Genomic DNA, 17,856 nt, shown 5'->3' on the forward strand with positions numbered 1-17,856 from the left:
TGATGGGGGGGTGACATTGACAAATTGTTGACCTCCTACGAGAGGGCATTATGAATGCGCAGGGTCGACAAGCATCACTGGGGAGCATTATTGAGAGAGTTGGTACCTACACTGGGTAGGCATACACCGATGACTATAGGGGAGGAGCTAGGACACTCTCATATAAAAGATGCACTAGTGCGGACGTTTGGAATCACAACTGAAGAGTACCAGAAGTTGTTCCGGGACACCCACAAAGAGTCACAGCAGGCTTATAGACCTCTCTTTCAAATCACTGGAAAGCTGGGTGAAAGGCAATTCAGTGAACCGTTATGAGGGGCTATACAATTTGATTAGGAAGGAGCACATCTCAAGAAATATTTCTTCAGTTACACCAGCAACTAGTGGACTCCAAGCTGACTAATTCCAGAAACCAGGAACGGCAACTGACGAGTGGGTAAGCACTAGGGTGTCCGAAAGATTGCAGGGGGGTGACCCAATAAGAAGTGGGCCAGGCCTGTATAAGGGAAAGTAGGAGAACAACAAGTCTCTAAAAGAAAGCTTCCTATGGCACTTTAGTCCTGACAAGGAAAAGTGTCCCAAATTGCTTCTGAAAAACAGCGAAGTGGAAACTGGGGGGGTGGGGAGCGGGGGGGGGGGGGGTGACATTTTGAGAGGGGTAGATGCTTTGACAGATTTCAGCCAGGACACCAAAATGGAGATTCCTTACACTCCAAGAGGAAGGTTCACACTAGTGGGCACTCCACCGGTGAGACAATTGTAGTTTAAGGGGAGGATTACCCAGAAGAGGCTCTAGTATCCTTTAGCAGGAGCGAAGTGCGTGTGTGTGGAGGAATGGACCCAGAAGATAAGCAAGTGATCCCTGAAGGTGGTAGGAATCACCTCCGGGGAAAAAGTGAATGATGTCCTTGTCACTGCTCAGCAGTATGCCTATTATTATGAAAAGAAATACTTTCTAACAACTATAAAATGAAAAAGATTCCAAGGTATAGAAAGAAGGTATCTAAAAAGTGAAATGAACTGTACAGCGTGAATATCCAAAAATGTAATAAGCTGTTTCATAAAACATTAGGTTACAATGACTGAGAACAAAAGACACAAAGGATATGATGCATATAGATGCAGTGATCACCTTTAGAGCAATACCCTTGTATGTAAAATTTGCAAACTTCTTTTTTCTTCTGGGGCTCTGCATCATGATCAAATTTACATTCATCTCCCTGTGTAAACAAAGTGAAAGCAGGAATGAAACATGGAAAAAAAAACACCTGTGCTTACTATGAATACAAAAAAGAAGATATCCCATACTCACCTTTATACAACGTCCCTCAAGAAAGTATTTACAAATTTGTTTTCCTTTGTGCTCGACTGTGTGCTGATTGATAAACTCCTGGCTCATAGTCAACCGCTTCTTAACATGTTTACCTTCCTAAAGATTCACAGGAAAAAATACAAATTTAAAGCACAACCTTGTTTTGTATGACTACATTTTGAATTGGCAGGGATAAAGTAAGAGACTTTATTTTTTGCATGCTGTTTTCGTCTTTGTTTTTTTTTTAATATAACATACAGCTTTTGTTATAAGTAATTCAGATAAGTACAGCAGGCATAAGAGTAATACTGCTAGTCTGGAAAGCATGTTTTGCTTCCATTAATAAATTGAATCATAGCCTTATCCCTACCAATGTATGATTTTGTGGAAAAAGAGATCATTGAGTGCTCAGGGATTAGAAAGAACACAGATGCTTCATTATAAGGAAAGTAATTTACCTGTAACTTGAGTGTTCACCCTGGTTTCTTTAACAAATTTATGTTTTTTAAATATTTTCTATAGCAATGATATATATATATATATATATATATATATATATATATATATATATATATATATATATATATATATATATATATATATATATATATATATATATATATATATATATATATATATATATATATATCTATCTCCTGTGGTGCCCTCAATTTGAAAGTTGGTGCTTCTCTTTTGGCGCGGTGCGAGATTCCTCTGGCAGGGCAGCCGGTGAATATAAACACAAGTGACCTCTGAGCCCAGAGGTCGGTTGAAGACGCACTCACTCGGAATCTGCTGCTTTTTAATTTGCTTTTATTAAATGTTCGCAAACAAAGCTATGCCCAACGCGTTTCGGTTCTCAACTTGAACCTTGATCACGGGTAACAACCGGGCAAGACCAGGCATTATTTATTTCTACTATCACAACTACTTTATGTTTGTATAGTTGCAAAGCATTCCGGTCCTTGTAGTGCACACAATTATTATTTTTTACGTGTTATGAATATTTACTTTGAAAATTCATATAATTTCCTTTTGAGAGTTTTCAGTGAAAAAGTGCTAATTACAAAAACATATGTGAAACACAGTGCAAGATAAAAACGATTGTTAAAATAATGGCATTTAGCTGTATGAAAGCCAAAACGAATGTTTCTATTATTCGTCATTAAATCATTGTTATAGTATAAGCCCTCTAGTGGGTATTAATATTTGAAATCAAAACAATATATTGGGAACAGTCAATTATCATCATAATATTTTCACCAGATCATAATCATTTTCTGTCTAATCAGAAAACATATTTTGATCTTCCCCACTACCAATAATTAAGTCACGGCTGCTTCATTATGGCTCTATCATCCCTCTAGTGGGTAAGTATGCTTGTTCTGATGATTACATGTTTTACCTAGAGACCCCTAATTAATAATGTTATTTTACCATTCCTGATTGCATTTTATCTTATCAAAGATGCAGCATACTAACTTCAATATTGTCATTAATATCATCGTGTCTAATGTGTAAATTAATCAAAGCTGTTCCCCAAGTAAATAGTTCAATACTAGTGTCCAAGTAGAGTATCCATTCCAAATGTACAGATGTACAAACAGTTACTCATCCTGATTGCGAGGTTTGCGAGTGAAAGACATTGTAATTAAGGAAATATCGGCAGATTTCAGCCTTAATCCTGCCATCCAGTACCTTGCGAAAGAGAATTCGGAATCTGTCTTTAAGTGTGCAAATAAAATTTAATATCAAAACATTCATTTTTAAATACACAATAAAGAGAAAGCAACATACTAGCTATGGAAAGAAGAGAAGCCAAACGAAATGCCGAAGTGGCTCAAGTATTTGAAACCATTCCAGATTTATTTCAGTCAAGAGGAAAACCTAATGTTAAAGCTCTGAACGACAATAAAGAAGCTCTCAGGTACTGGGAGAGACTCGCTAGAAAAGAAATCAATAAATGGTGGGAATTGATCACCTTAAAGAAATACGTGGAAGTAATAAGAATCCCCCGAGGCCTACTCCTGACACTTATGCCAAGCCACCAAGATACCAGTGGAGAGTTACTGTAAGAATGGGGTGAACATCTGTTGATCTCTTCAATGGGACTAATAACAATCCTCATTAAACTCAGAAAAAGCACTTGTGGATATTCAGAAAGAATTAAGTGAGATAGAGGAGTCCTTGGAAAAATTAACCTTATCTGAAAAACACCAAAAACTTAGAGGAAATTACTAAAAATCTGGAAAAAACAGGAGGAACGTGTTAAACAACGCAAGCAATTTAAATTCCAGAGGGAGAAGCTAGATTTTGAAGAAGGGCGCATTTTCACCTTTGCGAGAAAGTTTGAGCAACAAAGGAGTAAAGAACAGCTGGAAACTGCCAGTGGGCAGTTCTCCAGCTATGAATCCCTGACAAGCACAGATGCAAGTGAAAATGAATGTGTCAGTGCCCCACAGCAACCCCCAACAATCAACAAAAAAATTCCTTTAACGGAAATGCGCCTGGCCCTGCAACAACAGAACTGGGAAAAGATAAAACCAGCGGGCCGGGGAAGAGGACGGGGCAGAGGAGGCCCAGGAAAACAAGGAGAGGCCAAAGAGGGCAAGGAAGGAGGTAACTTAACAATGGAGACCCGGGGCAGGACAAAACAAGAAATAATAGACCACGAAGTAGTAGAAAAGAGAGATGACTTTCAAGAACTCAATGTCATCAATCTTTCAGATAGACAACTCACAGATTCGGAAGAACAACTACTAAAGAAAGGTCTTAATTTTTGTCCCAACATACATCTGGATATCGCACAAACACGTATAGATCTCTAAGTATGTCGGCAAAATAAAATTGGCTAAGATCTTCGCGGAAAAGACATTGTCAACAAAAGACAAATTTACAACAACTTTTAACAGTGAACTATTTGCAGAAGATGAACAAGCCTTGGAAACTCTAACAATGGGAGATGTGGAACCAGAAGATCATAGAGACAGTCTGGGAGAATTATTGCCTCCATTAGGAGCAGGGGTAAGTGGCAAAAAACCAAAATCCTACTTTTACCAAACCCTACCACCAGGAAATAAGATCGATGTGTTCCACGAAGCAGTAATACATGACCTATACCAACTCAACCAGAGAAAGGTTAAGGACAATCTATCAGTCCGTGAAAGAATGGCATTAAAAAATCTCCAGCAGGACCCCTCAAATGAAATAAAACCCGCGGACAAGGGCGGGAATGTGGCAATTCTAAACAAAGAAGACTACATATGGGAAGCGTATAACCAGTTAAAGGATGAGTCATGTTACAAGGAAATGGATTACAACCCAACTAAAGAAATAGAGATAACCATAAACAAACATCTAAACGATTGGCTTGGAAAAGGGCTGATAGACGAGGATGAGAAAAAATATCTAACAGTTGCAAATCCAGAAGAAGCTACAATTTACTTTCTACCAAAAGTGCACAAACGTCTATGTAAACCACCAGGCAGACCAATCATATCTGCAAATGGCTCAATAATGGAACCAATGTCAAATTATATTGATCATTTCCTAGCACCAATGGTAAAGGATCTTACTTCCTATTTGCGAGACACAACAGACTTACTTCAAAAACTAGAAGGGATACCATGGCATCAAAGATACAAATTGATATCAATGAACGTAGTCTCACTGTACACAAGTATAGAACATCAAATAGGATTAAAAGCGTGCAGTTTCTTCCTAGGAAAAAGGAATATTCAATATAAACAACATAATACCATGTTGCTAGAAATGATATCCTTGTGTTTACATAATAACATTTTCACCTTCAACAAAAAACACTACCGACAAATGAAAGGTACAGCCATGGGCTTTTCTTTCTCTCCAAATGTTGCAAATCTTGTGATGGGTTGTACGAACAAAAAATAGCTCGGAACTGCAAAAATGAAAAACGTACAAAAAATCGTTGCATGGTGGCGGTTCATTGACGACCTTTTCATAATATGGGACGAATCAGAAGAGGATTTTGCTGCATATTTTCAAATCTTAAATAACAACGAGACCAAATTGCAATTCTCATATGAGATCAGTTATAGTAAAATATCATTTTTGGACATCGAAATATATGTGAAAGACAATACATTACAAACTACCCTCTTCAGGAAAAAAACAGCCACCAATGCAGTTCTCTGTGCAAGCAGCTTCCACCCTACAAATCAGAAATGGAATATAGCATATGGAGAATTCCTAAGGGTACGTAAGAATTGCTCAGCAGATAATGAATTTGAAAATCATAGTAGAGCAATGCAAACTAGGTTTGAGAAAAGAAACTACCCGAGCAAAGTGGTCAAGGAAAGCTTAATGAAGGCGAAACTAAAAAATCGAACTGAAATACTCAAGAAAAAAGAGAAACTAAACAAAGAGGATCTTACAAAAATAAGACTAATAACTACTTATTCAACTGAAACAAGTGATCTGACTCGCATACTTAAAAAACATTGGGGCATCTTGAAACTAGCCACAACGGTTGCTGAATTCATAGGGGATCATCCCGATGTCACCTACAGGAGAGCTCCGAACTTGGGTGACAAACTAACCCGTAGCCACTTCAAGTCAAAGCCACAGAAAACATGGACTGAAATCGAAGGATTCGGGCCATGCAAAAATTGCAAAGCCTGCAAAATAGACACCTCAAACAAGCATTTACAATGCAATAGGTCTCGCAATTACATTATTTTGAGCTATTGACATTGTAAATGGCAATGTCTTTAAAAAAATTAAAAGGCATTGTGATTTACAATACCAAAAGCAACACATTGCATTGCATAACGCGGTGTCCGTGAAGACGGCGCTGCACTTACTACAGTAAAAAAAAAAGTGTGTTCGGACAGAGCCCTGTGGTGACTCGCTAGAGAGCGCCTTGAGTGCTGCGCCCAGCAGTGTCAATGCCGCCCTGCCAGGGGCTCCCCTCTCTGCTTCATAAACACACAAATGCTCAAAACTTCACAGAATTCATAGCGATATGTAAAATGGAGACATGGTATGTGAGGTTACCAGTAATTTGAAAACTCAGCATTAGAACAAAATACTTGATATGACGTAATCACTTGATGATGAAAGCGACATGTTGAAGTAAGGCACGGCCTGGAATGCAAAATGGTCAAGTTTGTGTTCCTTAAAATGGGTATTGACGAGAAAAAGCTCATAATGGCAGAGCCGCCAGTCATCGAACGAGGGGTTGGTTAATGCTAGAGCAAGAACGGAGCAGGCATGACCGTCCTGTCCTGTCTGGGTACTGTGGCTAGGGGTGCTGCGGCCCCTCCGTCCTGACCCACATCGGGATTGGGAGAGTCTGCCAGTCTCTGCACTGGACTAGAGGCGGCACAGCCAGTATTGTGCACCAGGCAGGGCTCTGGTGAGCCCTTGAGGTACTTTCGAGGACCTCACGTGATGCCACCCGGGCCCCCTGCGGCCTGTCCACCCTAGTTCCCAGGCGGTGCGCTGTAGCCTGACAGCGCTGGCATCAGCAGGGCCAGACCGCCGCAGGACCTGTGCTTTATCATAGCAATTTACGCGTGTCTGGAGAGACATAAACAGGCGTTTTAGAGTTCTTCCCTGCAGCTCATAAAGTACAAACGCTTTTTTTTCTCTCTCTAGGACTCCGTGTCCCCTTGGCACAGTCGTGAACTGGATGGTATATGGCTGTACAAGCGATCAATATATTTCAGCACATCCGAGCTTGTCCCATTAGCGGGTCACCTTCCCGCTGTTCGGTACAGAATGGTCTTTGAGCGGCACAGAACGGACTAGAATATAAATTCCATTGTACAGCTACCAAACACGACGAATGCGAGCCGGCCCCGTCTCTGCTGGGAATCAAAGGGGCACCTGGTCTCGGTATTAATACCACGTCGCCGTTTATTCAGCAGATTAGACTTCATTTAGTGTGAGTCGAAGCCCACAATACTTAGGCAAAAGCAGTTCAATGCAGTTTGTGGTTATCGGTGAATAGCCGGCGTTTTTATGTAGATCCGGGCTCTACAAAGGCCGTCCGCCATTACCATATTCTGAAACGGAAAGTACTTGCAAAAGCGACAACTGACCAACAAAATAACACAGCTACAAATACATCACGTAACGTTCAGCTCCCGGGAGAACAGAGCCTGCGTCCCCAGGGCCGCGATCTTTACACCAAATACCTTCCGGTTGTTGGTGCAGGAGTCCGCTCAAAATCTCTCGGCACAGGGGAAAAGACCTTGCACCCGTGCCACATGTACACTAGAAAGTGCAGGGTGAGCCCAGTAGCGCCTCCAGCACACCACACCGCTGTGTGAACCTATATTGTGGAGCCAGCACTCACACTGCACAGCGTGAGACTGTGTGGTGCCACCGGCACACCACACAGCGCCACGTGAACCTGGACATGCCCCTAGTAGACCACACAGCGCTGCGTGAGCCTCTGTGGTACAGTCAGCACACATACCGTGCCGTGTGAGCCTGTGTGATGCCGCCAGCACACATACAGCGTTGCGTGAGCCTGTGTGGTGCTGCCAGCACACACAGCGCTGCGTGAGCCTATGTGGTACAGTCAGCACACATACCGTGCCGTGTGAGCCTGTGTGGTGCTTACCGATGTATACGGCAGGAGGAACCCCGAGAAAATCAGACACGAAAAGAATACAATTCTCGAAGAGCAAGTCTGTTAACTCGACAGGAATAACACTCGGAGGGCTCACATTTTAAAATAAAGTGAAGCATAAACATTACGAGCTTGAAGGCCGCCACAAACAGCGAGTCGATGAAAGGCACACACACGCTTGGAAACTATATTTCATAGAGTGCAGAAGAGGTCGAAAATGCATATAACTGCATATATCTTCAGCCCCCTCCGTGCCAAAAGGCCGTCCTGAACTCACGAACACATCATCAACAGGAAACTTAAAATGTGTTTGCCTGCAGATAGAGGTTACAGGTTGCCCCAGCCCTGACGAAAATCCCGTGACCCGCCAACGGGATTGGAAACTCGTCAGCATTTCCTTTTGTCCACAAAGGGTTACTCATTCAAAACAAGCGCACGCCATGACGTATTTGGACGGCCTCGCCTGCCAAAAGGTTTCTTGTCTTTATGGGGCCATGTGTTTGGCTCCATAAAGATAAGAAACCTTTTGCGACCCAGCACAGTAAGCGAGTCCGTCCAAATGGGACGGCTCGAAAAGCCAAGCAAATACGTCACCAACACCTCTTTTCCAATGGCTGGCCACCGTTTAGCATAAACGGTGACGCCGGCCAATGGAAAAGAGGTACGGGGCTTAAAGCCCCTTACAGAAAATAGCTATTAACATTAAATCTCGCCAGCGAGACTGTGCATGCGCGCAGGCTTACGCTTGCGAGACCTAAAAAGGAGGTGGAAATCAGAAAGGGCGTCAAGTGGAAAATAAAACAACATATCTCTTGTAAAAGCAAATACGTTGTGTATATAGTGGAATACCCATGTAATCTTAAATACATAGGTAGTACTATGTGTGAGATCAAAAAACGCATTCTAGAGCATATAAGAGCTACTGTAAACAAGGATCGTTCCAACGCAATTGCAAAGCATGGAAACAATGCATGAGAGTAAATAGGAATTGCTGAGATTCTATGCAATAGAACAAATACCGAACCCAGAACGAGGAGGAAATTGTGAAAAACATCTGACAAAAAGAATCAAAGCATATTGTGTCGTTCAGGACTTTGACTCCTTACGGGTTAAATCAGGATGAGGAACTGTTTGTACATCTATAAATTTTGAATGGATACTCTACTTGGACACTAGTATTGAACTATTTACTTGGGGGACAGCTTTGATTAATTACCCATTAGACACAATGATATTAATGACAATATTGAAGTTAGTATGCTGCATCTTTGATAAGATAAAATGCTATCAGGAATGGTAAAATAACATTATTAATTAGGGGTCTCTAGGTAAAACATGTAATCATCAGAACAAGCATACATACCCACTAGATGGATGATAGAGCCATAATGAAGCAGCCGTGACTAAATTATTAGTTGTAGGGAAGATCAGAATATGTTTTCTGATTAGACAGAAAATGATTATGATCTGGTGAAAATATTATAATGATAATTGACTGTTCCCAATATATTGTTTTGATTTCAAATATTAATACCCACTAGAGGGCTTATACTATAACAATGATTTAATGACGAATAATAGAAACATTCGTTTTGGCTTTCATACAGCTAAATGTCATTATTTTAACAATCGTTTTTATCTTGCACTGTGTTTCACATATGTTTTTGTAATTAGCACTTTTTCACTGAAAACTCTCAAAAGGAATTTATATGAATTTTCAAAGGAAATATTCGTAACACGTAAAAAATAATAATTGTGTGCACTACAAGGACCAGAATGCTTTGCAACTATACAAACATGAAGTAGTTGTGATAGTAGAAATAAATAATGCCTGGTCTTGCCCGGTTGTTACCCGTGACCAAGGTTCAAGTTGAGAACCGAAACGCGTTGGGCATAGCTTTGTTTGCGAACATGTAATAAAAGCAACTTAAAAAGCAGCAGATTCCGAGTGAGTGCGTCTTCAATCGACCTCTGGGCTCAGAGGTCACTTGTGTTTATATATATATATATATATACACACAACATGAAAGGATAATCATCTCTTTCTGGGATTTCAGCTTCAACCAATGAGTTCTCATACTGGAGGGCATCTTCGAATAATACAGCTAACATGAGTGATAAATTACTTTCCTGTAACTCCATTTCTCCAGTGTTGATGTGCTGGACATATTCACCATTGTTAAGCTGTTAATCCCCTGTAGATCTAAATAGCAGTAAACAGTGTTTAAATGGCAAAAGGTATCAGCAATAGTTTTTCTTTAGCAGCAACATACACCTCATTTGAAAACGCCAAAACCTGAGCTAATGTGACGGTAGTACTGAGCTCTACTACTCCATCTGGCGGCCATAACAGCTCAGATTTCATAGAACAATTGTGAGGAGTACTTGTAGCAGGAATGAGCCTCTAACCATGGAGGGGGGGGGGGTCACACCTGAGAATATATAAAAGATACCAATGTTGACAAAATGGAAGATACAGGTACGTAACTAATTTCTTCTTCAGCACTGAATCTTTATGTAGTCACATGCTTGAAACAGAATACAAGAACATTACATTTGACTAAAGTGGGACACAAGCTCACCTTTGCTGAAAAAGCCTTACATAGCCATCTAAAAAGCGTTCTACTCTTTTACCATCACCAATTGGGATTGAATGAGGGAGTGTGTGTTGGATTCTGCATCAGTGATGGACCATGTGGTCTGTAAAACAAATGTATATCAGGAACTGTACACTGTTTACGACAAATTGATCTACTAGCGGAAACAAAGGACAACAAATAACCAGCATGAAATAGGTCCCCTGGGCTGTGATGCCTGTGAACATTTGTATTCTCCCGTAGAATATTGTCTGCCATGTCTGAGAAGGTCTAGCAAAAAGAAAAATGGGGGCAGGTGACGAAGTATTTTGTTGATAGATAAGCTCCAAGCATAATATCAAAATGCAGTACATTATAAATGAGGATTACCAAATTGGCTCCAACCGCCTAAAATCTAGCACCTTGGAGAAGGTCTGTGGAGTTATTTCTAGTAAAGCAGGGTCCTGTTAGTATAAGTCTCAGGCAATAAGCCTGCCAGTCAGAAAGCAAGCCAACGGAGCTGTGCAGCTAGATAGCAGTACTCGATTCAATTTCGATTCATAAACTTTATTCGGTTGAAAGAAGAACAACCATAAAAGTACATAGATAAAAACTCATACAAATATATAAATACAGGCAATAAAAAAAAAACGGTCACATTATCTAAAGCCTCAAATTATTTAGTACTTAAAACACAATGGAGTATGCAATCAATTATTACCTACAGTTCATATATGCATTTAATAAATTACATTTGGGCAGCAGTCAATAAAATAGGTCGAAAGGAAATTATATGAATCGGATTAAAAGAAGATAAAACTACGTGCATCTCTGTTCCTTAACCGTTACAATATGCTTTTCTCATTTTCATAGTATTTAGTATAAAAAGTGCAATATTGTAACAGAAATATGGATCGCCTAGTATCACCAAATATTTAATTGCAGCTTTAAGCGCCGGGTGGGCGCATGTGAATCTACAACTGTACATGCCAAGAACAGATGCTTACTGGGTATGTAACAACATCTGTTCGAGGCATGTGTGCTGTAGATACACATGCATTGCATGAAGCAGTATGCTCCCTAAGTGGTGGCTAACCTGAAGGTGTTGCAGTTGTTTGAAATAAATAGTTGTTTGGTTTTGCGAAAATCTTTGGTCCTTTCTATGTAATATAATAAAGCACTTCTAACGTCTAGCGTGTGTAGCGCTCTTTCTGCCACTGAATCGGGGTAAGGAAAAAATAAAGGTAACTCAACTGATTGGCTAACATGAAAGGCAGAAACCCGTTTGGAAAGGAATTTTGGATTGGTGCGAAGAACAACTATCTTTGTGGAGTTAAAAAAAGGTTTTTCCACTATTAAAGCCTGTGGCTCACCAACTCTCCTCAATGAAGTGATAGCAATGAAAGAACCTGTAGAGGACATTTATGTAAGGGTTCAACGGGTAGACCCATAAGTCTTGTAAGGACAATATTAAGATTCCACACTGGCGCAGGTGGAACTCTTGGTGGTATAACACTTTAAAAAACTTCCATAAAAGCTTTTATTAGTGGAATTTTGAAAAGAGATAAATGCTGTCTGTTTTGCAAATAGGCAGCCACTGCTGAAAGGTGTAAATGAATAGACGTGTAAGCCAACTCTGTTTGCTGTAAATGCAACAGGTAACAGATAATATTTTGAAAAGAAGCGTCTAGAGGATTGATCTTGTTATTACAATAGATAACAAATATTTTCCACTTTGCTGCAAAGCAAGCTCTGTTAGTAGGTTTTCTTGCTTCTTTTAAAATAGTCATACATTGGGGTGGTAGATTTAAGTAACCAAACTCTATGACTTCAGGAGCCAAATCGCTAGGTTGAGCTCCTTGGACTTTTGATATCTGATTTCTCCATGGCTCTGAGTGAGGAGACTGGAGGTGAAATGTCGTTTTTGATGTGGAACCACTTATAGTTCTAACAGGTTGGTGTACTGAGGCTGACGAGCCCATGTGGGGGCTACTAGGATCAGTTTGTGTTATGTTTGCCTCAGCTTCAGAACAAGCACTGGAAGCAGTGGGAGAGGCGGAAAAGCACAAGCAAATATCCCTGACCAACTCATCCATAGGGCATTGCCTTTGGATAGAGGGTGTGGGCACCTGGATGCGAAGTTTGGGCATTTTGCATTGTTTACTGTGACAAATAGATCAAATTGTGGAAATCCCCAATGTTAGAAGTAAGGAAGAAGAACTTGGGGATGAAGTTCCCATTCGTGAACTTGCTGCCTTCGTCTGCTGAGGAGGTCGTCAATCTGATGGTTTACTCTTGGAAGGTGTTTCGTCAGGAGATAGACCTTGTGATGAATTGCCCAGTTCCAAATGTTTTGTGAGAGACGTGACAGTTGGAGAGAGTGTGTTCCTCGTTTTTGTACATAGTACATTGCTGTCATGTCTGTGCGGAGTAGGACAACTTTGCCTATAAGGTGTGTTTGAAAAGCTTTGAGTGCTAGGAACACTGCAAGAAACTCTAGGTAGCTGATGTGGAGACTTTTGTTATTGTCGCTCCACAGACCCTGCATGGTGTAATGTTGGAGATGGGCACCCCAACCAGTGGGAGATGCGTCTGCTGTTAGCACAGTCTGTGGAATAGGGTCTATGAGGGGCCGCCCTTTTGATAAATTTTGTGGGTTCCACCACTGCAGAGAGTGATGAGTGCTGCCGCTTACCAACACTACATCGGTTAATTGACCCTGTGATTGATTCTACTGACTCACTAGACATTCATGTAGGGGACGCATGTGAGGCAATGCATTAGGTATGATTGCGATGCAAGATGTCATCATTCCCAGCAGTTGCCGGAAAACTCTGGCTTGTAATGTTTGATTCAGTTGAAACTGTAGTACCAAAGACTGAATCTTGTGAATTCTGGCTGCATTGGGAGAGGCTAAAGCTTTAAGGGTAGCGCCTAGATAAGACTGAATTCATGCTGGACACCGGTGAGACTTTTGTGCATTGATGGTGAAGCCCAATTGATGAAGTAAGTGTATTGTTGTCGGAGTGTGTTACAGACAGCTTTGGTAAGTGCTGGCTTTGATGAGCCAGGCGTCTAGGTAGGGAAAGACATGAATACATTATATTCTGAGATGAGCGGCTACTACTGCCAGAGATTTGGTAAAGACTGGGAGCAGTGGTGACTCCAAACTGAAGTATTTTGAACTAAGAATGTTCGCTTGCTATGACAAATCAGAGGTATTTGCGATGAGCTGGATGAATTGGAAGGTGAAAGTCTGCGTCTTAAATCTAGATTAGACATAAAATTGCCTTGCTGTAAAAGAGGAAGTACTTGCTGAACGGTCACCATGTGAAAGTGCTCTCACAGTATGCATTGGTTCAACTCTCTGAGATATAGAATAGGTCATAATAAGCCGTCCTTTTTCGGGATCAGAAAGTAAAGATAATAGACCCCTGACCCTTGGTACAGAAGTGGAACTGGTTCTATAGCTCCTTTCAGTAACAGAGATTGCACCTCTTGTTTGCGCAATATGAGGTGATCTGGTAATAATTTGTGAAAATGAGGTGGAATATTTGGAGGATTGGTGGTAAGCTTGAGGCAATAACTATGTTGGATAATTCCAATTACCCATTTGTCGGTTGTTATAGATACCCAAATGGGGAGAAAGTGTTGAAGTTTTCCTCCGACAGGTGTGAAATAATCGGAGGGAACTGTGGGGAAGTCACTGTTTATTAGGGGAAGGGGAATTACGAGGTGTGGAGTGTTTACCCCTACCTTTGGGACTGTTTCCCCTATAATCTCCTCTGAAAAATCCGCTTGGAGAAGAGGATTGTTTGTTACCTCTGTAGGACTAAGTGCTTTGATCTGAGGCTGTTGACTTGGACCCTCCCAGGTAAAAGGAGCGCCGAAAGGAACCTCTGGTTGAAGGAGACTGAAGTGCTCCCATAGATTTGGCAACTTCAGTGTTCTATTTCATTTTCTCGTGCGCTTGATCAACTTCTGTGCCGAAAAGATGTTGCTTATCAAAAGGTGCATTTAAAATGAATTGATGGACTTAAGGTTCAAACCAGGAAATCCGTAAACAGGCATGCCTTCTGAGTAAGATGCTAGTATATATCTCCCTAGCTGCGGTGTCAGCAGCCTCTAGAGCAAACCTTATGGAAGGGTTGGAAATTAATTTCCGTTCCTGGACTAAGTCTTGAGCTTTGGCTTTATGCTTCTCTGGGAGATATTGTAGTAATTGCTCCATTTCATCCCAGTGTGCCCTATCGTATCTGGCTAGAAGGCCCTATGTGTTAGCAATGCTCCAGTGATTGGCCGCTTTGCAGCTACACGTGTGCCAAAAGCATCGATGAGGTTTGATTTTTTATATGGGGGAGGAGCATCCCCCGAAGTTTGAGAATTATCTTGCTTGCGAGTATTAGATGCTACCAAAGAATCAAGTGGTAACTGGATTTTAATAAATGCTGGATCTGTTGGGGAATGAGGATTCGTGCACGTACAGGGTCTTTAAAAAATGTGTCTGCGTGACTCATCATACCTTTTAGCATAGGGAGTGTCTGGCTCGACCTGTGTTTGGATCCTAAAGTCTCAAATAGAAAATCCACCTCTAAGGATTCCTGGTGGAGCTCCACTCCATGGTATTGTGCAGCCCTGGCAATGAGTTCTTGGTAAGAGAAATTGTCATTAGTTGGAGATGGCTTGGCAGGGTAAAGGTCAGGATTATTATCCACTGGAGGGTCAATTGTATAATCCGTCCATGGATCCACTGGTAAGTGTGTGTCTCCCTCATCAGTATTGTCTCCGCCATGGTGAGATAATGTAGAGTGATGAGGTGTGATGTGTAAAGGATGTAAAGTTGGGGAGGAGGAGGAGATGATGGTAGTGGATGGAAAGGGCTAGAACCAACATTTTTCATTTTCAAAGGGATTTTATTATGACTGTCGTCATCGGGAAGCTTGTGCTTGGATGGCGTATTGGCGTGAATATGTCCTGTGTTAGGATTAATAAGGAGTTTCTTTTGCTTGATCCGATTTGGACGGTATAATGTCTATGTTCGGATCTGAAGGGACTCTTTGGTTTTCAGCAGCGAAGGTTTCGGAGTCGAGATGGAATGACCTTTCGGCGTGGAAAATTTCGGCTCCGAAGGCGGTTTGCGGCTTTTCGGTGTCTAAGGTTTCGGCTCCGAACCGACTTTGTGCTTGGAACCGGAAGGTTTCGGCTACGAAATGGATTTGGGCTAACTTGGTCCAGAACCGGAAGGCTTGACAGTATGTTTCGGTGCAGAAAGATGGGTTGACGAGGCAAGGGGTCTTCTGTACTCACATCACCCTGTCCCTGCGGCACATCATCGACGTTGAGATCTATCTCCAACTTAGATTCGGAGTCCGACACGTCGTCGGCCTGTTTTTCCTGGGCCGCTTTTGGCTCGGTGTCATCTTGCTCCAAGTCTTCACCTAAGATATCCGGCATGTCGTCTATATGCTGGTGCTGCATCTCCCGACGCGAAGCCTGATGATCACGGAGAGTTTTCTTTGATCGAAACAAATTGCACGCATCGCAGTCTTGTTCTCTGTGCTCTGGCCTCTGGCAAGGCCTCTGACCTCCTGGTCAGGGACCTGCTCTCATCCCCGCAGCTCCGCTGGTGTGCTGCTTCTTCTGTGTTTGACGCTGCGCTGATCAGCAGGGTTAGAGTACGCTCTTCGCCGGTCCTGTCAGGCTTAGTTCTGTGAGCCCCTGTATTGTGCCTTATTTTGTGCCTGTGCCTGTTCTCTTGTCCCCCTACATTGTGCCTTTACTTTGTGTCTGGTTCTCTTGTGCCACTGTATTTTCCTCCGTGCCGACTCCGACGCCTTTTTCCTGCTGCTGCTGCCCCCGCTGCCCCTCCCCCCGTGCCACTTCCCGCCCCCCAGCTGCGCTTTCCCTCCCCTATTTGATGGCGGCCACTGACGGGGCGCCACTAGCGTGCCAAAGGCAAGCCAGTCTGCGACCCGGGCCAGGGACCCTACATTTCCGACGTCCCACTGCTACGACTCAGCGGCCCTCCTCGCACTCAACCCCAGAAGGAACAACTGCCAGCTGTCCATGCCGAGCACCACCCACGGACAGTTCTCCTGCCATCACTGCCGCCAGACCTTGAGCACCGGCCGCTCCCCCATGCCGAACGCCAAAAACTCCAAAGCCCTGAGGTGCATCCTCCTCAACGTGCACTCCCTGCACAGACACGCGGTAGAGATCTGGGACCTCCTCGACACCCTCTCCCCAGACATCGCTTTCTTCACAGAAACTTGGACCAACTCCACTGCCGCCCCCGGCATCGCCATTGCCATACCAGAAGAATACCAGATACAGAGGAACGACTGCCCCAACCGCCCAGGAGGACTAGCCATTGCACACAAGAGCTCGTTCTGACTCACGACCTCTTGCTCAAGCGACAGCCCGCCCTCCAATGAACACCTCTATTTCCAGATCCAGACCAGCCCCAGAACGACCCTGAGAGGCACCCTCGCATACAAACCTCACGGAACACAAACTGCGTTCACCACCTCCGTCGCCGACCTCATCGCACCCTACACAATCGTCTCCATGGACTACATACTCATTAGAGACCTCAACTTCCGCCTTGACAACTTCAATTACCCCAACTCCGCCACCCTCCTGGACAACCTCGCCAACCTCGGACTGAAACAACTCGTCACCACCCCCACACACAAGGCAGGACACACCCTCGACTTCATCTTCGCAGGAGGTAACAACATCCATTTCATTCACACCACACAACCCCCATGGATGGACAACCACTGCGTACACTTGCACGTTTACAAACCCACAGAGCCCACACCCGCACTTTGCCTTCTACGAAGAAACTGGAGCAAGTCCACCGAGGAGCAGTTCAACTCCACCCTCAGCCGCGACGCCCCCACCACCTCGACCAACGCCAACCTTGCAGCCAAGGAACTCCACAGATGGATCTCCAACTACGCAGACGAGCTTGCACCTCTACGTAACCCCGACAGACAGCGCCCCAGGAAAGCCACCTGGTTCACCACCTACCTCCAAGACGCCAGGCACACCTGCAGACGTCTCGAGAAGAAGTGGAGAAACAGCAAATCCCAGGAAGACTGGGCTACCTACAAGAACGCCATGACAGAATACCACCAACGCATCAGATCCACCAAAAGGATCTTTATCCAGAACAAGATCCTCGCCAACTCCAAGGAACTTTTTTGCGTCATCCAAGAATTCACCAAACCTCCCAGCGAAACCACAGACATCACCACCTCCCAGGACCTCTGCAACAAGCTTGGCTCCTACTTCCATCTGAAGATCAAGGGCCTCTACGACAACTTCAATGACCAGACACCCAA

At 43.0% G+C, this 17,856-nt stretch overlaps 1 protein-coding gene across 6 annotated transcripts in view; it reads right to left on the reverse strand.

The window, feature by feature from the left end:
* Positions 1-17,856, reverse strand: part of ZC3H6 (zinc finger CCCH-type containing 6) — a 518,680-nt gene that overhangs the window by 237,734 nt on the left and 263,090 nt on the right. For 5 of the 6 annotated variants that reach the window (XM_085612199.1, XM_085612198.1, XM_085612196.1 and 2 more), the window contains 2 exons: positions 1,313-1,429; positions 1,107-1,220 (listed from right to left, as the gene is read on the reverse strand). In XM_085612199.1, the coding sequence (XP_085468325.1) occupies positions 1,107-1,220; positions 1,313-1,429 (231 nt within the window). The remainder of the gene's footprint in view (positions 1-1,106; positions 1,221-1,312; positions 1,430-17,856) is intronic. The other variant, XM_085612197.1, reaches the window with a different exon arrangement.

Source organism: Triturus cristatus, chromosome 6 (assembly GCF_964204655.1).
Source record: "Triturus cristatus chromosome 6, aTriCri1.1, whole genome shotgun sequence".
NCBI lineage: Eukaryota > Metazoa > Chordata > Amphibia > Caudata > Salamandridae > Triturus > Triturus cristatus.